Here is a 24128-nt window from a genome sequence, read left to right as displayed (position 1 = left end):
AAACAGATAGTATAAAGAGCACAAGGAATTCAAAGATTACTAAATGGTATGGCTACTTCTGAAGGCCTCAAACGTATTAAAGGAAGGAATATGTCATCAAATCCCTCAGTTCTCAAACAAAACCAAAAGTGACACCCAAGAAGTGCCTGTAATTTGGCTAAAATAATCTCTTATTTCCTAAAGCCAAAGAACTATCAAAGCCAATGACCAGATTTGAGATCTGACCATGAAAATTGCTGGTACAGAATGTCAGTTAAGATTGCTGATACACAATGTCAATTAAATTCATCACATAGCTATGTCTTGGCTAAGATAAACGTCTTGAAAAAGATGTTTTACAGACATTGAATTCAGTCTTCAATTTTGAGGGGATGGATATGGTCCTAATTGTTTGTTGTGCTTGTAAACAAATTTATAGACTCTCAACAGTGGTCCTTGGTAAATAGAATTGAGATGCCAGAAATTCCTTGGTATAATAGAGAGGAAAGAATTCAGACTTCAAGATGTAGGAGAGCTAATGTATCTTGCCTACCCCACACTATGTCCCCTGAAAGATTCCAGGAAGTATACCCTTTATCAAAGGTTTGTGTTCTGTTAGGGTGAGAAGAATGTCACCACTTAAGGAATAAAGGAATGGTAAATATTTGAGTCAGTATCCAAAAATCATCTTTATTGCTATATGTTAAGTGCCCCAGAGTCAGGGTTTCACCAGAGAAATAGCATCAGTAGGATGGACATTTATTGTAAGGAATTGACTTATGTGATTGTAGGGGCTGGCGAGTGAAGTCTGAAGCTCTCAGGGCAAACTGTTAGGAAGGATAAGCTGGAAATTCTTGGGCAGAAGCTGAAGATGCAACCCCATAGGTGGAATTTCTTCCTCCTCACGGAAACTTCAATTCTGCTCCTCAGCCTTTCAATTGATGGGATCAAGCAGATCCAGATTATCAAGGATAATCTCTACTTAAAGTAAACTGATGGTAGATGTTAATTGTCCACAAAATACCTTCACAGCCATATCTGGATTAATGTTTGAATAACTGAGTACCATAGCCCAGCCCAACTGACACATAAAACTGGAAAATTATATTACTATGATAAATTAATAAAGACCGAAATAAAAAGCTGTTCCATATCCATGTACTGTTTGACTCAATAAAAACTCAATATTGATGAAATCCCATTCTCCTAAACTTGATCCACAAATTCAATACAATCTCAATCAAAATCCAAGGAGACCTTTCTATAGAGTTTGACAAATCGATTTAGCTTAGATTAGGTAATATTTCTTGGCTAGTAATTACTCTCCAAGAGGTAAGAAGAAAAGATAGATGTATTTCATGAAAATCTAAGTATTCCCTTCATTGAATGCTCACTGACACCATTAATAAAACATACCTGAGTCTTAGTCTGGGAGAACATATTTGCAGTAACTATATCTGATAAAGTATTTGTATCCAGAATATATAAACAATTTTTATACTCAATAATACAAAGAACCAATTAAAAAATCTGCAAAAAAACTTGAACGGGCATTTCATGGAAGAAGAAATAAAAATGCTTAATAAGTGCATGGAAAAGTGCTTAACGTCAATTCTTAGTTACCTGGGAAATGCAAAGTATAATAAAATCACAGAGGTACATACCATAAATTCATTAAAATGGCAAAGGTGAAAAGGTCACAGGACCAAATGTTGTCGAGCATATGGAGCAGTCAAAACTTTCACAAATTGCTAGAAGCAGTGTAGAATGGTAAAACCAGTTTAGAAACTGTTCTGGTAGTTTTTCATAAAGTTGAAAGTACACCTACTCTAAGACCCATAAACTCCACTTTAGTCTTTTACTCAAGAGAAATGAAAACATGTGTACATACAAAGATGTGCACAGTAATGTCATAGCAGTTTTCTTCACAGTAGCTCCAAACTGGAAACAACTTTAATGTCCATCTTCAGCAGAATGGATAAACAAGCTGAAATATAAACAGACAACAGAATAGTCTTCGGTAATAAAAAGGAGCAAACCACTGAAACATGTTACAACATGGAAAAACTTCAAAAATTGTATGCTGAGCGACAGAAGCCAGACGTAAATGAATACCTACCATGTGATCAATATATATGAAGTTCTACAGTAGGCAGACTAACCTGTGGTGAAACAAAACCCATACAAGATTGCCTCTGGGATGGAGGAGTGAGAAGGGATTAATTGCAAAGTTGCATAAAGGATCTTTCTTGGGTGATAAAAATGTTTTATGTTTAATAGAGGGGGGTCACAGGGTATGTGCAATTGTCACAACTCATCAGATTTTACACTTAAAATGTGTGCATTTCACAGTATGTAAAATTTTCCTCCATTTACAAAGAAAAAAAAAAAGCCTCTGGAGACTAAGGTTTGTGTTAAGCTGCAGTGAAGTTGAACTCAGTTGTTTCTTATCACAAGAGTTTTCCATGATTTGATTTGTGACTATTTGTATTACTTTGATTAAAATTTAAAGTACCTGTACAGACTTCCAAGTTAAGATGGTAGGATGAAAACATCCAAAACTCTCCTTTTCCCCAAACCTAGTGATAGAATAACAAATAGAAGCAAACCAGCCAAAATACCTCGAAATCAATCAAAGGAAAGGACTGAGTTTCATGCCATACAATTCAAACTGAGCAACCCAAAATGTTGGGGCAGGAGGGAGAGAGACAGAAAAGAAAGCCATTTGCTTGAATCCATTTGGTTCATTGCAGTAAAACAAATTAACCAGTCTTAACTGCCCAATACACTCATTAACACACTCAGGAGGTAAGAAATGTTAATGAAAAGGTGATTTTAAAAAAAGTATACTAAGATCCTCACACGCGGAGAAAGATGACTCAAAATACAAAAGCTATACTATGGGAAGATTTAATTTGTAGCCTTGTTGTGGTAGGAAACTAAGGATAAATGCATCAAAATCAACCACCACTAGCTATGAGTCTTGGAAATGTTGCCTTTTAGCTGAGTATTTTACTGCCTTTATTAAAATGAATGGTCTGCAAATAAGAAAACAGGGAAGGATGGATATTGAATAGGACACTACTAACACAGGCCATTGATAACAAGCAAAATTATACAGAAGAAATTTCCCTAGAAAGGTTTTGTGTTGAGGAAGAAAATAATGAAAATATGAAACTCATAGAAGCAGAGAACCATATATATGACAAATAAGAGCTGAATGAAAAGGAAAACTGAAGACCTGAGAAATAAATCCCCTGGAGAAGGAAATGGCAACCCACTCCAGTATTCTTGCCCGCAGAATACCATGGACAGAGGAGCCTGGTGGGCTTCGAAGTCCATGGGATTGCGAAGAGTTGGACACAACGGAGTGAGTAACACACACAAGAAATAAATACAGAAGCAAAAAAATCCAAACCAAACAAAAAAATGACCGTATTTAGCAAATATAGACTTGGCTTATAACCAAAGTACCAACAAAGAAAAAATGTTGAGATAATCATGAAGAATATGGGCTTCCCTGATAGCTCAGTTGGTAAAGAATCCACCTGCAATGCAGGAGCTGCTGCTGCTGCTAAGTCGCTTCAGTCGTGTCTGATTCTATGCGACCCCATAGATGGCAGCCGACCAGGCTCCTCTGTCCACAGGATTCTCCAGGCCAGAATACTGGAGTGGGTTGCCATTTCCTTCTCCAGGGAAAGGCTACCCACTCCAGTATTCTGGCCTGGAGAATTCCATGGACTGTTAGAGTCTATGGGGTTGCAAAGAATCGGACATGACTAAGCAACTTAAAAAAAAAAAAAAGGAATCATGAAGAATATAGAGAAAAAGAAAAAGATTAAAGTAGGTGGATAGTAGGGCAGAGGACTGGGATAGACGATTTTCCAAAGACATACAGATGACCAACAGACACATTAAAAGATGGTCAATATCACTAATCATCCGGGAAATGCAGGTCAAAACCACAGTGAGATGCCACCTCACACCTTTCAAAAAGATATCAAACAAGTGTCACCAAGAATGTGGAAAAAAAGGAACAATACATTGTTCATTGTACATTGTTGGTGGGATTATAAACTAGTGCAGCCACTATAGGAAATAGTATGGAGGTTCCTCAGAAAATTAAAACTAGAACTGTCATATGATCCAGCAATTTCACTTCTAAGTATTTACTCAGAGGAAACAAAAATATTAACTCAAAAACATACATGCACTCCAATGTTCAATGCAGCATTTTTTTTTCTTTTACAATAGCCAAGATACAGAAGCAACCTAAGGGTACCTCAGAGGAAGAATGGATAAAGAAGATGCGGTATACATACACACAGGCACGCACACATACATACATACATAACATACATAATGGATTCTTACTCAGCCATTAAAAAATAAATGCTTGCCATTTGTGAAAATATGGATGGACCTAAAGGGTATTATACTAAGTGAAATAGTGAGACACAGAAAGACAAGCTTCATATGATTTCACTTATAGTGGAAGCTAAAAACAAGCAAAATAAAAACAGAAACAGAGGTTGGAGTAGGGGAGTGGGCCATATAGGTGGAGGGGATTAAAAGCTGCAAACCTCCATCCAAGGGGATGTAATGTACAGCATAAGGAATATGGTCAGTACTACAGTAATAACTTTGTATTGGGATGGATGGTTACTAGACTTATAGTGAACATTTCACTATGTATGCAAATGTCAACTCATTATGTAGTACAACTGAAACTAACATAATACTGTCCAGCAACTGTGTTTTAATAATAATAAAAATTATGTGGACAATAGACAAAAACAAAAATAACATCTGTCACTGAATTCAGGGATCCAACATGCAGAATGGAAAAGATGGTCAAAGATAAAACAATACAAAATTTACAGAAAATAGTATGAATTGAGTCTGTCGAAAAATATTATAATGTGTTCTAAGAAAAAAAATCATAAATGATGATATATTCTGAAGTATGTCTTAAATAAGTTCATAAAGCTTCAAAAGTAGTGGAAGCATTTTCCAGGGAGAAAAATCGGGCTGAATGTGAAGTGGAAGTGGGAGGGGAGAATCAGGTTGACCACAGACTGATCCACAACCGCATTCAATGTCATTAAAAAATGCATCAATAATCTACAAAGAGCTAATGAAAGGGATACACGACTCCAAAATGTTACGCCTTGTGCCAAGCTGAGTAATTATCCAAACATAAAATATAAAGACATTCTCAGACAGTAGGCAGATAGATTTAAAAATAAACAAACAAATCATAGAATATATATTCTTAAATCTTTAAAAAATGACAACATTGAAATATTTTACCCAAGTTAGAAATAACAGGACAAACCATAGCAAATACTGGTTATTTTAAATATATAACAATGACTTGGGAGTTCCCTGGTGGTCTGGTGGTTAGAACTTGGCACATTCACTTTTATGGCCCAAGTTAGATCCTTGGGAACTAAGCTTCCATAAGCTGTGTCGTGCAGGCCAAAAAAGAAAAAAAAGAACTATTATAGGATGCATAATTAAGGGAGAGAAATGTTAAATTGGCATAAGTTGTACAAATAATAAAACTGAGGGAAAGAAAATGTATTCATTTCTCATCTTTCTTGGTGATAAATCAATAAACTTATCAAAGTGAGCAAACTGACAAGTAGTAGTGTAAGTATATTATTTATGTAACAGGAATCACCAGAATTAAAATAACAGTATAATTGACAAAGCAGAAAGTGAGAAAGAGAAGGGGTAGGAGAAAGAGAAGGAGAAAAGAGTGTTAGAGGATGAGGTGGCTGGATGGCATCACTGATGCAATGAACATGAATTTGGGCAAACTTAGGGAGATGGTGAGGGACAGGGAGGCCTGGCGTGCTGCAGTCCATGGGGTCATGAAGAGGCAGTCATGCCTGGGAGACTGAACAACAAGGAGAAAGTGCAGTGTGCTAATTATCTAAAATTTCAGAGAACATCAACAAATACTGTTTAAATTTGCTACATCAAGAAGTAGTGGTTAGATGGGCTTCCCTGGTGGCTCAGATGTTAAAGAATCTTCCTGCAGTGTGGGAGACTTGGGTTTGATCCCTGGGTTGGGAAGATCCCCTGGAGGAGGGCATTGCAACCCTCTCCAGTATTGTATCCCCATGGCTATAGTCCATGGGTCACAGAGTCGGACATGACTAAGAGACTAAGCACAGCACACAGTGGTTACATATTACAAAATATATAAATTTACAAATGTTTCAGGGGCAACATCTAAAAAGAGGATATAAGCCTTTCAAATGATAACAAGGAAGTATATAATGTATATATTTAACCCAAGTAACAGTAAGAAAATCCATGTACAAGAAGGCAAAAGACAAAGGAAGCATTTGACACAAAGGGAAAAAGAAGATACAATAGACAAATATGTTGTAATAATAAAAAGAAATCTCAAGTGAAAATACATTACAAAGACTAAACCCAAACAAATGTCAGATAGAGTTCTATTTTATAAATACAAGGTATATAATTACAAGGAAACCAGAACTGCCATAATTAAATACATTTATAATAAGAGATGAAAACACAAGCTGCAGAATAAGAAATGGATAGAAACACAGTATTAGCAGTAGATTTTACCTTGCTTCTGTAGGCTTATGACTAACTACACATCAAAATAAGCATACAGAGAATTTTAAAAATATAATTATGCTCCAGCTAACTGATATGCCTCAAACTCTATAATATGAAAGGTTATATATCTTCTTTTCATGGAAAATTTAACATTTCTTTTCAAGGAAAATTTTCAAAATCAGAGCTGTATAAAGGACGCAGATGATTTTCAAATATATACACATATACATGAAAAAGAGACCATGATCCATGAATATACACATACTAAAATAAAACTAGAAATCAGTAATCATAAATAGAAAAAAACCCTAGCCACAGAAAACTGTATGCCTTTATTTTAAACACTTTAAATTCAGAATGAAAAATGAGGAAAATTTATAAAATACAGATAAAGAATACAAAAAATTTAGGGATTACCTGAAGTTGAGAATGCATGGTTTTACACATTTATGCTATTAAAAAGGAGTCTAAATAAGCAAACTAAGCATTCGACTAAAAAAATCTGAGTAAGGATTACAGAATTAAATCATGTATTATTTTGAAGGCAAACATAAGGAATAAGATTAATGATTAAAGCAGAAATTTCTGTATTTAAGAAACAGAAAATGAGGAAAAGTGATAAAACTTAGAGTGTGGATAAAGTTTTGCCTATCAGGGGAAGGGAGAAAACATGGAGATAAGGGCAGATGAAAAAGGTTCTAAGGAGCAAGTCTGTAGTATTTTAAAATATCTTTTCATTATGAAAACCTTCAAATATACACAAAATTAGAGAGAGAAATATAATAAACACCCATGTATCCAATAATCACACTGTCTTGATTACAGTAGTTAATTCTTGAAGTCGGATAATGTGAATCCTTTATGCTTCAGTATTATTTAGGATATTCTGGGTCCTTTCCTTATTCGTATAATCTTTCAAATCAGTTTTTCAATATCTACGAAATAACTTGCTGGTATTTTAATTGGCATTGTGTTGAATCTGTAAATCAAGTCGAGAGGAACTGACGCCTTAACAAATTTGAGTATTTTTATCCATAAACAGTATCTCTCCATTTATTTAGACCTTCTTTCTTCAGAATTGTGGGGTTGCAAAGAGTTGGACACGACTGAGCGACTTCACTTTCACTTTCTTCAGAATTGTGTAGTTTCCCTCACATGTATAGATCTTGTACATATTTTGTTATCAGTTTAGTTCAGTCGCTCAGTCATGTCCGACTCTTTGCGACTCCATCAATCGCAGCATGCCAGGCTTCCCTGTCCATCACCAACTCCCGGGGTTCACCCAAACTCATATGCATTGAGTTGGTGATGCCATCCAGCCATCTCATCCTCTGTCGTCCCCTTCTCTTCCTGTTCCCATTTGCTCCCAGCATCAGGGGCTTTTCCAATGAGTCAACTTTTCGCATGAGGTGGCCAAAGTATTGGAGTTTCAGCCTCAGCATCAGTCCTTTCAATGAACACCCAGGACTGGTCTCCTTTAGGATGGACTGGTTGGATCTGTGTGCAGTCTAAGGGACTCGCGAGAGTCTGCTCCAACACCACAGTTCAAAAGCATCAATTCTTCGGTGCTCAGCTTTCTTCACAGTCCAACTCTCACATCCATACATGACCACTGGAAAAACCATAGCCTTGACTAGACGGACCTTTGATGGCAAAGTGATGTCTCTGCTTTTGAATATGCTATCTAGGTTGGTCATAACTTTCCTTCCAAGGAGTAAGCGTCTTTTAATTTCATGGCTGCAGTCACCATCTGCAGTGATTTTGGAGCCCAAAAAAATAAAGTCTGACACTGTTTCCACTGTTTCCCCATCTACTTGCCATGAAGTGATGGGACTAGATGCCATGATCTTAGTTTTCTGAATGTTGAACTTTAAGCCAACTTTTTCACTCTCCTCTTTCACTTTCATCAAGAGGCTTTTTGGTTCCTTTTCACTTTCTTCCATAATGGTGGTATCATCTGCATATCTGAGGTTATTGATATATCTCCCAGCAATCTTGATTCCAGCTTGTGCTTCTTCCAGCCCAACGTTTCTCATGATGCACTCTGCATATAAGTTAAATAAGCAGGGTGACAATATACAGCCTTGACGTACTCCTTTTCCTATTTTGAACCAGTCTGTTGTTCCATGTCCAGTTCTAACTGTTGCTTCCTGACCTACATATAGGTTTCTCAAGAGCTGAGGCAGGTGGTCTGTTATTCCCATCTCTTGAAGAATTTTCCACAGTTTATTATGATCCACACAGTCAAAAGCTTTGGCATAGTCAATAAAGTAGAAATAGATGTTTATCTGCAACTCTCTTGCTTTTTTGATGATCCAGAGGATGTTGGCAATTTGATCTCTGGTTCCTCTGCCTTTCCTAAAAGCAGCTTGAACATCTGGAAGTTCATGGTTCATGTATTGCTGAAGCCTGGCTTGGAGAATTTTGAGCATTACTTTACTAGTGAGATGAGTGCAATTGTGTGGTAGTTTGAGCATTCTTTGGCATTGCCTTTCTTTGGGATTGGAATGAAAACTGACCTTTTCCAGTCCTGTGGCCACTGCTGAGTTTTCCAAATTTGCTGGCATATTGAGTGCAGCACTTTCACAGCATCATCTTCCAGGATTTGAAATAGCTCCACCGGAATTCCATCACCTCCACTAGCTTTGTTCGTATTGATGCTTTCTAAGGCCCACTTGACTTCACATTCCAGGATGTCTGGCTCTAGGTGAATGATTACACCATCATGATTATCTTGGTCATGAAGATCTTTTTTGTACAGTTCTTCTGTGTATTCTTGCCATCTCTTCTTAATATCTTCTGCTTCTGTTAGGTCCATACCATTTCTGTCCTTTATCGAGCCCATCTTTGCATGAAATGTTCCTTTGGAATCTCTGATTTTCTCAAAGAGATCCTCAGTCTTTCCCATTCTGTTGTTTTCCTCTATTTCTTTGTATTGATTGCTAAGGAAGGCTTTCTTATCTCTCCGTGCTATTCTTTGGAACTCTGCATTCAAATGGGAATATCTTTCCTTTTCTCCTTTGCTTTTCACTTCTCTTCTTTTCACTGCTATTTGTAAGGCCTCCCCAGCCATTTTGCTTTTTTGCATTTCTTTTCCATGGGGTTGGTCTTGTCTCCTGTACAATGTCACGAACCTCTGTTCATAGTTCCTCAGGCACTCTATCAGATCTAGTCCCTTAAATCTATTTCTCACTTGCACTGTATAATCATAAGGGATTTGATTTAGGTCATACCTGAATGGTCTAGTGGTTTTCCCTACTTTCTTCAATTTAAGTCTGAATTTGGCAATAAGGAGTTCATGATCTGAGCCACAGTCAGCTCCCGGTCTTGTTTTTGCTGACTGTATAGAGCTTCTCCATGTTTGGGTGCAAAGAATATAATCAATCTGATTTCGGTGTTGACCATCTGGTGATGTCCATGTGTAGAGTCTTCTCTTGTGTTGTTGGAAGAGGGTGTTTGCTATGACTGGTGCGTTCTCTTGGCAAAACTCTATTAGCCTTTGCCCTCCTTCCTTCTGTATTCCAAAGCCAAATTTGCCTGTTACTCCAGGTGTTTCTTGACTTCCTACTTTTGCATTCCAGTCCCCTATAATGAAAAGGACATCTTTTTTGGGTGTTAGTTCTAAAAGGTTTTGTAGGTCTTCATAGAACCATTCAACTTCAGCTTCTTCAGCATTACTGGTTGGGGCACAGGCTTGGATCACCGTATATTGAATGGTTTGCCTTGGAAATGAACAGAGATGATTCTGCCGTTTTTGAGATTGCATCCAAGTACTGCATTTTGGACTCTTCTGTTGACCATGATGGCTACTCCATTTTGTCTAAGGGATTCCTGCCCACAGTAGTAGATATAATGGTCATCTGAGTTAAATTCACCCATTCCAGTCCATTTTAGTTCGCTGATTCCTAGAATGTTGATATTCACTCTTGCCATCTCTTGTTTGACCACTTCCAATTTGCCTTGATTCATGAACCTAACATTCCAGGTTCCTATGCAATATTGCTCTTTACAGCATTGGACCTTGCTTCTATCACCAGTCACATCCACAGCTGGGTATTGTTTTTCTTTGGCTCCTTCCCTTCATTCTTTCTGGAGTCATTTCCCCACTGATCTCCTATAGCATATTGGGCACCTACCGACCTGGGGCGTTCCTCTTTCAGTATTCTATCATTTTGCCTTTTCAAACTGTTCATGGGGTTCTCAAGGCAAGAACACTGAAGTGGTTTGCCATTCCCTTCTCCAGTGGACTACATTCTGTCAGACCTGTCCACCATGACCCGCCCATCTTGGGTGGCCCCACGTGGCATGGCTTAGTTTCATTGAGTTAGACAAGGCTATGGTTCATGATCAGATTGGCTAGTTCTGTGATTGTGGTTTCAGTGTGTCTGCCCTCTGATGCCCTTTTTGCCAATAGTTTATTGATGTATAGGAAAGAAAATCAATTTGTCTATATTGACCTTGTATCCTGCAAACTATAATTATGTGTTAGTTTCAGGAATTTTTTGTTGGTTTTTTGGAATCTTCTAGATAGACAATTATATCATCTGCAACTAAGGACAGTTTTATTTCTCCCTTCCCTATTTGTATAGCTTTAATTTCCTTCTCTTATCTTATTCCAGTACAATACTGAGCAGGAGTGGTAAGAGGGGACATCCTCTCTCTGCTGGAGAGAACTCCGTTTTGCTTCCTTCATCTGACATCTTGATTCCCCCTTCCTTTCTGAAAAATACCGTCACTGGGGATAGAATTCTGCACTGACAACTTTTTTTCAGCACTTGAGAAAAGTGTGCCACTTCCTTCTTGCTTCCATGGTTTCTAAAGAGTAATCTGCAGTCATTTCAATTGTTTTCTTCTCTGAATATGGTGTTATTTCTCTTGCTGCTTTGTCTTTAATTTTCATAGGTTTGTCTATGAGGAATTTCAATGTGAATTCCTTTGGGTTTATAGTGTTTGAAATTCACTCAGTCTCTTGAATCTGTATGTTTATGTCTTCTTCTGCTGCTGCTACTGCTCCTGCTAAGTCGCTTCAGTCCCCATAAACTGCAGCCCACCAGGCTCCCCCGTCCCTGGAATTCTCCAGGCAAGAACACTGGAGTGGGTTGCCATTTCCTTCTCCAATGCATGAAAGTGAAAAGTGAAAGGGAAGTCGCTCAGTCGTGTCCGACCCTCAGCGACCCCATGGACTGCAGCCTTCCGGGCTCCTCTGTCCATGAGATTTTCCAGGCAAGAGTACTGGAGTGGGGTGCCATCGTCTTCTCCGACGTCTTCTGCTAAATTTGGCAAATATTCAGTCATTGTTTCTTCAAGTAGTTTTTTTTAGCAGCACTGCTTCTTTTTGAGATTCTGATAAATAAATGTTAAATATTTTTGTTATAGTCTCACAGGTCCCTGCAACGCTGGTTGTTTGTTTTTTCAATCTAGTTTCTCTTTTTGTTCAGTTTGGGTAATTTATATTATTTCATCTTCAGGTTCCTTGATTCTTCTGTCCTCTCCATTTTTCTGTCAAATGTATCAAGCTTTTAAATTTCAATTACTGTATTTTTTACTTCTAAAATTTCCAGTTAGTTCTTGATTATATGTTCTATTACTTTGTTGAGGCTTTCTTTCTTTTCTTTTTCTTTTGTTTCAAGTATGTTCACAGATAGTCTTTGAAATACTTTTATCATGTCTGCTTTAAAGGCATGGTCCAATAATTCTAACACCTGCATCATCTCAGTGTTGGTATTACTTTTCTCATTGAGATTTTCCTGGTTCTTGGTATGAGGAATAATTTTCTCACAAATCCTGGGCATTTTGGGTGTTATAAGACTTTGGATCCTATGTAAGTCATGTCTTAGCAGCCTCTTCTGATACTGCATGGGTTTGGGGGTGAAAAGAGAAAGGTGTTGCCTTGTTACTACTAAATGACAGTAAACATTCACATTCTGCCTCTGTTTACACAATTGAAGTGTGAGGAGCATTTTGTTACTGTTGAGCAGAGGTGGGAGGACTGGCTTCCCACTAAATTTCAGCTATACCACCCTGGCTGGGAGGGAGAGACATGCTTCATTAGTGCTCCCCATGTAGCTTCCCTTAGCTTCCTATGGGGATGGGCAATGATAGGGGCTACTAGGACTCCTCTCATACCATCCCAGCAGAAGGGGCACTTCACTACTGTGAGGTGGCAATGGAAGTCCAGGTTCCCTACTGGCACTCTGGGGGTGGCTCCATGGGGGATGCAGTGGTCCATTACCTGGCCTTCTCTGACACTCTTTCCTCTTCTCTGACACTTCTCTGATACCTTCTCTCTTACTCTGAGGAGGGACACCTTGTTACACCCTGGCAAGGATGAAGTTTACTGTGTTTACTGGCCTTTGCTGGTTGGGGGTGACTGCATTTTTTTTCTGTGATGTTGGCTGCTTATAAAGCAGTTATCATCTACAAGTTTTCTGTTGGCTAGTATGCTCCTTTCCTGTCCTTTGGTTAAAGACTGCAGGGGTTTTTGGAGGCTTTTGTGGAGTCTGTGCCAGTTGGTATTTCCAGGTTGCCACCTATTCCGGCACTCAGTCCACAATGTATGAAGCAAAACAAAACGAAAAAAAAAAAAAACAAACCTCAAGGGACACTCATTTCTATGTGTGACTCAGGTCCCTGGCCAGTCTGCCATTTTCTCTACACCATTCAGAGTCCCCTTATTCTTTTTTCTATACATAATGTCTAGTATGTCAGCTAAGTATATTTAGCAAAAGGAATAGAAAAAAGTTGATCTACTTCATCTTTTTCCTGTAGTATTTAAGTCAAATCCCAGGCATCATATCATTTCACCCATAAAGAATTTAGTCAGTATTGGAAAACATTATTTAAAAATATAGCCATGAAATCATTTTCACTCTTCCTAAAATTAAAAATAATTGAAAATATACTAGCTAATAATCAACTTTCACCCAGACCTCTGCAGATTGCCTCAAAATCTCATTTACACCTGTGTTCAAATAACTAACCCAGATAAGGTGCAATTGTTGGATCAAAAGCATTCTCCTCCCTTTTCTCTACTCATATCATTTATTTGAAAAAAAAAAAAAAAAAAAGGTTCTGTGGTATTCCCTACAAGCTAGACCTGGCTGACTACATTCTTGAGGTATCATTTAATGTGTTTTACTATATCCTCCATAGTTCTTAGAAACTGGTGAAAGTGAAAGTAGAAGTCGCTTAGTCGTGTCCAACTCTTTGCCTAAATCCCATGGCCTATACAGTCCATGAAATTCTCTAGGCCAGAATACTGGAGTGGCTAGCCTTTCCTTTCTCCAGAGGATCTTTCAAACACAGATATTGACCTCAGGTCTCCCACATTGCAGGCAGACTCTTTACTGGCTGAGCCACAAGGGAAGCCTAGAAACTGGTAGTTAAACATAAAGTTATGATTACATTTAGGTTCAACTGTTTTTTACAAAGATATCCCATAGGCAGTTCCGTGTGCCTCCAGGTGTACCACTTAAGCAGACACATAATATCTGATTATCATAATTTTCAGAAGTTGGCAATAATCAGTAGGTTCTGGGGGGTAATAGCTTGAATTACTCATTAAAGAGTTCCCCACTGACTTCACCTAATGCAAGGGTTCTCAAATAAATTGCTATTTTGGACCAGAGAATACTTTGTTATCAGGGACCATCCTATAAATTATAGGATATTTAGTGGGATCCCTGGTACTCTCAACACTCTTGTCCTGTACACACCATCTTATTGGTATATGAGACAATAAAAAATGTCTCCAGATATCGCCAAATGTATCCCAGAGAGAAAATGGCCCCCAGTCGAGAACCCTGACTTAACAGTTTAAGCAAACATTAATAACTATTGCCTGAATTATTATTTCATTAAAGTTTGCAAAGTTGTGATTTTTTAAAAATTCTATCATGCCTGTGTTTACAATTTTTTTAAAAGAAATTCTCTCTTAGACTACCCAGCAAAGGCAGAATAAGTGCTTGCTTATTTTATTGATCGATGTTTCTAGAATAAGCTGTTCTCTAACAATCTCCAAAGTGACCAACTAACCTTTGTTTGGAGTATCATTTGTAATTCTTGAACATTTATACATTTCATATGTTTCAGTCCTTTGCAGTAATTTTTCTTTTTGATGTTTTTTCCCACCTTTGGTCAGTGGAATCTTTTTCAAGTTAGGTCCAGTTTCCTTTCAACATGACCCTAAATTGTTTGTAATTTCCTTGCTTTCAAATATGACAAAACAGATAGTCCAGATTCACTTTACGTGGTTCTTGCCCCAGACCTGAAATCAGCCACCTACTCAAGAAACCGTCATTCCTTTTACTGGGAAATGGTACTTAGGGACCATGATCCGGGCACAATAGGTGTTTATTGTTATTGGGTTGTCACTACAGGTCTTTCAATGCATGGGACTAGGAAATGCTTATTTTTGAATAATAAAGCTAAGTTCTGATTATATATATTGGCATTTTAACTAAATTTAACCTAGTGTTTTTACTTTTATATTTAATCTCTTTTCTCTTTTGCTGAAATCATGCTTTCTAATATCTTTCTCCCTCTTCTCGTTTCCCCCTTTCAATCTCTCTCTCACGTTACCATTATGAAATAGAATTTCAAACTTCTTTGTGCTCATTTCATCCTTAGGTTGTGTCTTACTGAAGATATACAGTTCAAACATTGTGTTTAAATGTAACTTTAAATAAGTATTCTCCCCATTCTTGTGGAGAACCACATTATGCCACTAATAAAATATATACATGGCTCCAAAGTTAGAACTATAAAACAAGGCATACTGGAAAGATCTAGGTTCCACCATTATTTAATCCTTCGTATCCTCTTCCTTCTCTAAGATAACTAATTTTGTTAGATTTGGTGTTTACTTCTAGTTTATAAAAAATGCACACATACATACATGCACATGTGTACCTCAGAAAGGTAGCAAACAGTATGCAATAGCCTGCACCTGACATTAAAATTTTTATTGTACTAAAATATACATATGAAACTTATTTTAGCCATATTTAAGTATACAATTCAGTGGCAATAAGTGCATTCACAATGTTGTGCAATCATTATCACATTATTAATTTTCAGAACATTGTCATCATCTTATATGGAAACTCTATACCTATTAAATAATGATTCTTCATTCCCTTCTCCCACCTCAGTCCTTGGTAAGCTTTATTATCCTTTCTGTCTCAATTGATTTGCCTAGTCAATCTGCACTTTTATTTTTTGTTGGATTGTATATTCTAGGGGTCACTCATAGGCGTTTAGAGTGATCCTCATTCATTTTTTTACAGCTGTATAGTATTCTATTGAATAGATTAAACTATATTCAACCAGTTCCTTATGGATGGGAACTTTGTATTTCTAATCTTTTGCCATTATAAATAGTGTTTCAATGAGCAGACTACAGCATTCACCAGTTCATTTTTTGCACGTTTATCTTTTAAATACATTTCTAAATGTGGAATTGGCAAGTCTAAGGATAAATGCATATGCAATTTTAAAACATTTGGATTTGATATGATAGACACAAGTAAACCACAGAACTATGTAAGTATTAAGTAGAAACCCATTTAACGGAGTTAAATGTTTAGAAAGTATGATTAAAACTGCTATAACCCAAGAGATACTTTATTTAGTTCTTTTAATTAAAATGAATTTGTTTGAAGGACAGCGCATGATGAATCCTCTATTGCTGTCTTTACGTTCTTTTGATTTGAATAGATTGGTGTTGTGTCTACTTTTTCTTATGCCTTATGAGAACACTGTAAGAAGGGATACTACCTTAAAACTCTTTGCCTGACTACATTGGGGGAAAAAAGGAAGGGGTTATGCCAATTCTCAGAGGATTTTGGCTGCCAAATAGTACATCTGGGCAATTTGGGCCAGAAAAAAAAATGTTTAAGTACAAAAATCTTAAAGTAAGTTTCTCTAGGCCTGACTAATCCAGACTTTGCTCTCTCGTACTGTTTCCTAAACCATACTTGGATGGCCAGTCCCAGTTTTCAGGGATGTTTGATTTTTAATTATGAAATGCTGACAGACGAATGGAGCGTCACATAAATATCATGAAAGTGGAGCCACAAAGGAAGACCTCAAAATCGGGTGAGCATCGAGGCAGGTCTACAGGTCCAGAGGGCAAGTGACCAGCCAGTCTGGATGCATCAGTTGTTCGAGTTTAATCATTAATCAAGAGTCCACACAGGAAACCAAGGATATGCCCCAAGACTCATTTACCCACCATGCCTGTTCCCCCTAAACACATTTCAGGGGCGCTAACTTGTCTCTGGCTGCAAACTCACGCAGAGTCCTGGCAGGGCTCAATCCGGAGCACACCTCCAGCACGGACTCCCCAGGACCGCGGCGCCTGCAAGCTGCTGAGGTCCCCCGCGGCAGCTCGAGCTCCCTCTTGGAGACGGAGGGCGCCTTTCAATCCGGAAACGCCCAGCCCCTCTGCGGGTTCCGCAGACTGACGCCGCTCCCGGTGGGGAGGTGGGGTAGGAGGGCGATGGGGAGAGCTCGGCCTCCTCCTCGGATTGAGGTTGCAGCCAACTCCCGCGCGAGTCTATTCCTGCTTGACCGAGATTCCTTCAACTCCGGGCCTGGGTCCGGGTCCCTAAAGGAGGACCCGTTCTCATCCTCAACCTTGTGGCCTCTGCCCGGCGGGGAAGTTCAGCTGCGGGTCTAGCCAAGCCAGGCGCATTTAGAGACCCTCGTCCCTGGTCCGTGGCCCGCCGAAGGCGGAGGAGGAGAGAAGGGGCTGCCTCCTTTCCCAAATCCGGTCCCTAACCGCCCCCTCCCCCGTCGTCTGCTCGCTTTGTACAGGCAGTCAAAACAGAGCTAGTGGCCAATTGAGGGGGACGGGAAGCAAAGCCGACTAGCGCCTCGCCCCCTCCTCCCGGGCCCCCCGGCCCTCCCTCCCCTTTCCCACTTCTCTCCTCGCCCTAACCTCGCCCCCATCCCCCGCTCATTTCCTCTCGCACCCAAGCTCGCCAATCTCTCTTTCCAAGCCCCCTTTCCAAACCCTGACCTGCCTCTCCGGCTCGCCCCCCACTCCCTCTCCCCAATCTCAGTCCTCTCCCCTCCCTTCCCCCTTCCTTCCTCTTCCCCTCCCCCAGCCCCTGGCTCCCCTTGTTCCTCCCCACCCGGTCGCCCCCTTACTCTGTCTCCGCCCACTCTGCGCCAGCCCCTCGGTCAGGGCTGCGCCCCACGTGTGGACGGCGGCGCTCCAGCCCCCACTGACAGCCGCCGCCCGCCGGCCCGCCCAGCGCCCTGCCGGGCCTCAAAACCCCCGCGCCGCGCCCTCGCCCGCCGCATCTTCCCCGGCGTCCAGTCTCCCGCCCTCTCTCGCACCGGCGGCTCGCCCCGGCCCCGCGCACCTCCGCCCGGCTCTTTAGCCGCCGCCGGCGCGTCGCTGTCCCGGGGGACTCCGGGAGAGCCCCGAGAGGACCTTCCTCTTGTTTGTGGGGGCAACTTTTGTTTGCTTTCCGGCTTCTTTCTGGTGACTTTTGCAGCTTCCAAGATCTGTGCCCGGAGCGCACGGGAATCCGCAGAGTCGCTGCGTTCAGGCCTTTTTTTTTCCTTTTGAGGTCCGCTTTCTTTGTAACTTTACGCCGCGGCTGCTCGGGTTACTTTTGTAATTTCCCGCCCCCACCCGCTGGCGGTCCTGGAGTCGCTCGGGGCAGCGGCCCGGGGGATGCAACGTGGACCGCGCGGGGCTGCCGGCCGCTCTGCCGCCGCGCCTCGCCGCCCGCTGCGCTAGAACCCGCACCCCGCTGGCAGCCAGGGGGCCGGCGCTAGGTCCCGGGCTCCCGCTAGAGCAGGGAGCCCGAACACACGCGAGTCTCCGGGGCCGACGAAGGGCTTGTTAGACCTGACTTTTTTCGGGCCGCGCAGATTTTGTCTTTGAGCGCTCCCTCTCAGCGGACCAAGGTCCGCGCGCCCCTAGCGCGCGCGATGGGGAGACGGCGGCGGCTGTGTCCCCAGCCCTACTTCGTGTGGCTGGGCTGCGTGGCGCTTTGGGCGCAGTGCACGGCCGGCCAGCCCCAGCCCCCGCCGCCCAAGGCGCCCCGGCCCCAGCCGCCACCGCAACAGGTCCGGCCCGCAGCGGCGGGCTCTGAAGGCGCATTCGCGGTGCCCGAGTACCGGGAGGAGGGCGTCGCGGCCGCTAGCCGCGTCCGCAGGCGAGGACAACAGGACGTGCTCCGAGGGTAGGTGGACAGGCGACGCGGGGGCGGGTGGAGGGGAACCTCGGCTTGGCAGCTTTCCATCCCACTCCCTCCCAGAACCTAGTTCTGTGGCTACAGCCGGGGCCCCCTTCCACCAGTAGACCCCGAAGAGCCCAAGAAGCGCCTCCTCCTCTTCCTCCTGCTGGCAAAAAAAAAAAAAAAAAGCCCTCCCTCGGGGGTTTGTCGGCGGGTGAGTTGGAGGCCTCTGGGTGAGGATCGCTGAGCGCCTGCGGAGCCAGCTGTGCGGGAACAAGTCCCGAATGTCTGGCGGAAGGCGCGCCTGAGTCCGCCCCGCGCGGGGGCCGGTAGAGCCTGCCTGCTCCCCACCGTCGGGGGCGCAGCTCCGAGCCTTTTGTTTGAGGACGTGTGCGGGGCTTACTTACAACTCCATCTAATCATCAGGCCCAGCGCTCCACCTTCTGACACGCCATCCTTGACACGTCGGGGCCAAAGTAACAGTCGATCAAGGAGGGATGGATTTGGGGACGAAGGCAAGGATTTTTGAAACGGAGTGTTCCTTTGTTCTCTACATCCGGAGGCTAGAATGGTAGCAAATTATATGTTTCCCTTTCTTTTCGCTCTTTTTTAAAGAGCAGCAACAGAGGGTAGATGAAAGGCAGTGTTTAGACGTTTCTGATCCTTCCCCATTTCAGTGTCTAGCCCATTTACTTCCACGTCTGAGGCCCAAGCCCCAGGAGTTTGACGTGTAGTTTTGGTCGTCCTGAAAGCTTAGGAAAACCTCTAATGGATTACCACATCCCTCTCTTATGTGTGTGACTTCACTTGTCTCTCGCAGGCCCAACGTATGCGGATCCAGGTTCCACTCCTACTGCTGCCCCGGATGGAAGACGCTCCCTGGAGGAAACCAGTGCATTGTCCGTGAGTGCTAGGCTGGGATCGCAGCTTGGGGTTGCCCATTCGGCCCCATCCCAGGGCGGACCTTTTGCGTTCTGTGGTTTGGACACATAGTTGCGTTTCTAATCCGGTGGCCATAGTAATGATGAGGGGTGACCCTATTTGAATGGTGGGGAAGAAGCAGCCGGTTTGCATCAATTTAGACTTCACTTCTAGACTGTTGAAGGGCAATAATGATAAAGGTTTCAGAGATAACTTGAAAGTTTTATCTTTCTATGTCTATTAATACAAACTCAAGGGAGAGCACAGCAATTCCCCAGATAACCCCAAACCACTTTTTCCTGAAAGTTCTCAGATAAGACCACAAGGTGATTATGTAAACGATCTGCCTTTTGACTCAGCAGGAGGTTTAGACCTTCTGAAGATAAGGCTTTCTTAGGCCTTGGTACAAAACCACTTTATTATCTCTGGTTTCATCTCAGCAGCCACATAACATAGATAGGAAAGGAGCCTTCTCAGAGATTTGGCGTTGACCCAGGTTAACAGAAGTTTTAAAAGAGAGAACTCTTCCACATGGCTTGACTTTTAAGACATTTACATTTAGGATTTCCAGACCCCAGATCTCATAAAGTACAGTAGATTTCCAAAGTGTGAGCCTTAGAACTTCAGAAGTTTTGCGTGTCTGACCTTTGATGTTTTGATTATTTTATTCCGTTTCCAAAGTATGCAGCCAGTTCTCCACGTTTTAATTGGAGAAGTCATTAGTTAGCGACTTCGCTGTGGTGGACTATGGGATGTCTTATTTCACATGCCTGTGAAATTGTGAGTTAAAGTGTGACTGGCCTTTTCTTGTGTATTTATATAGCACAGCCACATTTGTCTTCTTGGGAGGAGAGTCAGGTATGGTAGACAGCACGTTTATTTAGAGCCAATCTTGACTTTAGATTGACCTTGATGTTTTCCAGGGAGAAGATAATGATGCCATATGAACAGAGAAAAAGGGCAAGCCACACTAACCAAGGGATAATAAGGATGTAGTGGCATCTCTGACTCTATAGTTATTGGTTTTGTGGTTCAGATAGACCCTTAATGTTATTTCTGTGCAGTTTTTTAAAAGGCATGACATCTTAAGTGTTGTGAATATTAGCTTCTTATTTTTTCTACCCTAAAAGTCTCACAATATCCAGTAATGAGGCAAAAATAGGAAGCAACAACTGTGTTCTTTAGGGTGATTCATAAATATATTAAATAAACCCTCTGATTATAAGCCTTTCCTTTTATTAAAAGGAATGGGAGGGTATTGGATTCTTTTCCCTCCAGCACAGAAGTCATATAATGGGAGGCATTTGTGGAGGGTGCATTTACTTTTTCAAATCAGTAGGGCGTTACCATGCCTGCTTTAAACTTATGTGGCTCCTAGAATCCTGAAACAGCTCACGTCACTCACCACACACCTGCCACACTAGTGGGAGTGACTCAGGCACTGCGGAAAGTCTGACTCACTGAATGTAATGAATGTGGCTGCCATTATTGAGTTGGAGAGCAGCCGAGGAGAAAGGATTGGTTTATGGTACGTGTTGAAAATCTGTAAAGTCAGATTTTATTGGATCAGTGTGGAATGGGAATTCCAGAGAACAGAGCCTTCTAGAATATTTGCAGTAGGAAAAAAAATATGTATGTGTATATATATATGTATATATATATATATAGTGTCAGCTTTAAATACTTGAGTGTCAGCTTTAAATACTTTTGGTCTTTGAGTAACATTGTGCCCTCTAACTATATAGAAGATCGGCTTTGGAAATCTCAAAGTAACAGTGAATATTGTAGCCCTCATTTCTACAACTTAGGGTATTTGGATGCTTATGAAATACATTGGAATGTACAAGTACCATAACTCTATAAAAACATAACTTTGAAATGATGTTTTTATCTCCAAGAAACATTTATAGCACTTGTGTCAAGAGATACCTACAAAAATATTTATTAGCACATGTAAATGGTAATTCAAATACCCAAGACTAAAACAGTGTGCAAAAGAGAGGGAGAATGTAATGCACTTATATTCTCTTGGGTGGGTCTCATCTAAATTTTAGCATAATATTTTGCATTGAATTCAGTAGTTCAGTTATTTTGATATTGACAACTAAAGTATAGGGAGATAATAACTGAAAGTATATAGAGATAATAACTGAATTGAAAACAAAGTCAAAATTAGGAATTTTCACTCCATGAAATTCTGCCATCTGCAGCACTATGAATGGGCCTACAGAATACTATGCTTTATGAAATGTCTGACATAAAAAGACAAATACTTTATGATGTCACTTCTATGTGGAATAGAAAAAATAATACAAATAAATGTATGTGCAAAATAAAAACAGACTCACAGATATGGAAAACATGGTTGGCTTCCCTGGTAACTCAGTGGTAAAAAAAAATCTGCCTGCAGTGCAGGAGATGCAGGTTCGATCCCTGGATAGGGAAGATCCCCTGAAGTAGGAAATGGCAACCCACTCCAGTATTCTTGCCTGTAAAATCCCATGAACAGCAGAGCCTGGCGGGCTACAGTCCATAGGGTCGCAAAGAGTTGGGCACTGATGCACGCACATATAGCACAGTGGTTACAAAGGGGAGATGAGGGGAAGGGGCAAATTAAGTGTATGGGATTAGCACATACGAACTATTATGTGTGAAATAAAAAACAAGGATATATTATACAGCAAAGGAAATTGTAGTCATTCTCTTGTAATAACATAATGGATAGTGGAGTACAATCTACAAAAATACTGAACCACCGTGCTATACGCCTGAAACTAGTATAATATTGGTAATCAATTAGATTTCAGTTGAAAAAAAGAATTTTCATCCCATGACTTTCTTATGATAACAAATTATTTATTATATTTATTGACTTTCCACCATTTAGCAGAAGAAAAGCTCCGAGGGGACTTACAAAAAGAGAATAAGTAAAACACAAATAGAAAAGGAGGACCAAAGACATTTTTTCTTTATAGAAAAATATTAAAATGATCAACTCCTAGAATTGTAATCTGGTTGGCCTTGACCAGGCTTCATGAGAAGATATTAAAATAAAAATATATTTCTCAAACTACTGGAAACCTAATGCATTTTGAGTTGAGTCTGTGTTTTGTTGTTATTGTTCTTAATTATGGCCTGTGAAAATCACTGAAGTACTTCCAAACTTCCAAATATTTGTTTCCAAAACGATGAAATGGACTTACTTTCCATTTGTTTTTTCTAAAAACCCTTGTTAGGACATGAAGCAATGGAAAAGTTTGCTTATTAATTTTTCGTTGTTGTTGTTGTGAAATTATGCTATGAAGAGCATGTTGATCAGTGGAAAAATATTGGGAAGGGGTTGGCCCAGAACCATACCGTTTGAGACCTGAAGAGACATCAGAACATTCCAGTATAATCCCTGTGTTTTATTTTACCAATGAGAGCACTAAACCCAGAGAAGCTGTGGGTTTTCTCCAAGCTTGCAGTGGGTCAGTGGCAGAGCGGGAGCTCAACCTCAGACCTGTTGCGTAGTACCATTCGTTTACTATCTACTTTTGACTTGAGTCTTCTCCCAGCATTACTGAAATCCCAACACCAGGGTCCTCTCTACATCCCTCTCTGGTATTTCTGGGCCTCATTTTTTCCCCCCAATTGTGGTAGGGACAAATACTCAGATGAGATATACTATAGTTTGATATGAGTGTGAAGAGAAAGAGCCTAAGCATTCTGCTTTTCACGGGTTCACAGATGTATAGGGTAGACCTGCAGCCATGATAGGGATGTGTCTGAAGATGACCGGTCTCCAGTCCATCAGACCTTCTTTGGGTTTAGGACCCGGGAAGGGGCACTTGGTATATAACCTAAGCCTAAACTAAATATCTTTTGAGCAAACTCTGAGAGATAGTGAAGGATAGACTTGGTATATAACCTAAGCCTAAACCAAATGTCTTTTGAGCAAACTCTGAGAGACAGTGAAGGATAGGGAAGACTGGCATGCTGTAGTCCGTGGCATCACAAAGAGTCAGACACGACTTAGCAACTGAACAACAACAAAACTAAATGTCTCCTTGCTGAGAATGAGGGGGCTTTGAGATAAAACAGTATTTTACTAAACTTTTGTCATTGGAAAGTTATTGGTGATCAGAAAGTCCAGTATACTTTAAGAATAGTCAACTCCATAGCAGGAGCCATGTTCATGCCTAAAATCGTTTTTTATTTTTACACTGTGATCTATGATATCCTCATTGTACTAATGGAGATGCAGGCCGTATTATGTGGGTGTCAAAGGCAATTTGGAGAAGCAAAACAATTACCGAGTTAGTTTACTTCTATAAAACACACCCTTTACATTATGTGTTGAGGGGGTCTCATATCTCTTGGAAGATTGTGAGACTCCTCGCTAGCAGAAGATAGGAACACACATTTACATACATATGCACAGCTAGT

The 24128-nt window shown here is 40.8% G+C and overlaps 1 protein-coding gene and 1 long non-coding RNA gene across 3 annotated transcripts in view; one reads left to right on the top strand and one right to left on the bottom strand.

Moving 5' to 3' along the window:
* Positions 1 to 648: 648 nt before the first annotated feature.
* On the bottom strand, positions 649 to 18042 carry LOC113895624. 2 transcript variants are annotated; one of them, XR_003511892.1, is made up of 2 exons: positions 17955 to 18042; positions 649 to 1966 (listed from the first exon to the last, which is right to left on the bottom strand). It is a non-coding gene; the product is annotated as an uncharacterized LOC113895624 (long non-coding RNA). The 2 variants fall into 2 exon arrangements; XR_003511891.1 differs by lacking the exon at positions 17955 to 18042 and adding an exon at positions 16878 to 17448.
* A 201-nt stretch (positions 18043 to 18243) lies between these two features.
* FBN2 (fibrillin 2) overlaps positions 18244 to 24128 on the top strand; it is a 222221-nt gene continuing 216336 nt past the window's right edge. The window contains exons 1-2 of the mRNA XM_027547035.1: positions 18244 to 18785; positions 19600 to 19682. Of these exons, the coding sequence (XP_027402836.1) occupies positions 18532 to 18785; positions 19600 to 19682 (337 nt within the window). The 5' untranslated portion in view covers positions 18244 to 18531. The remainder of the gene's footprint in view (positions 18786 to 19599; positions 19683 to 24128) is intronic.

Source organism: Bos indicus x Bos taurus, chromosome 7 (assembly GCF_003369695.1).
Source record: "Bos indicus x Bos taurus breed Angus x Brahman F1 hybrid chromosome 7, Bos_hybrid_MaternalHap_v2.0, whole genome shotgun sequence".
Lineage (NCBI taxonomy): Eukaryota > Metazoa > Chordata > Mammalia > Artiodactyla > Bovidae > Bos > Bos indicus x Bos taurus.
The sequence above is the reverse complement of the archived record's forward strand: the minus strand, read 5'-3'. Positions and strand labels throughout refer to the sequence as shown.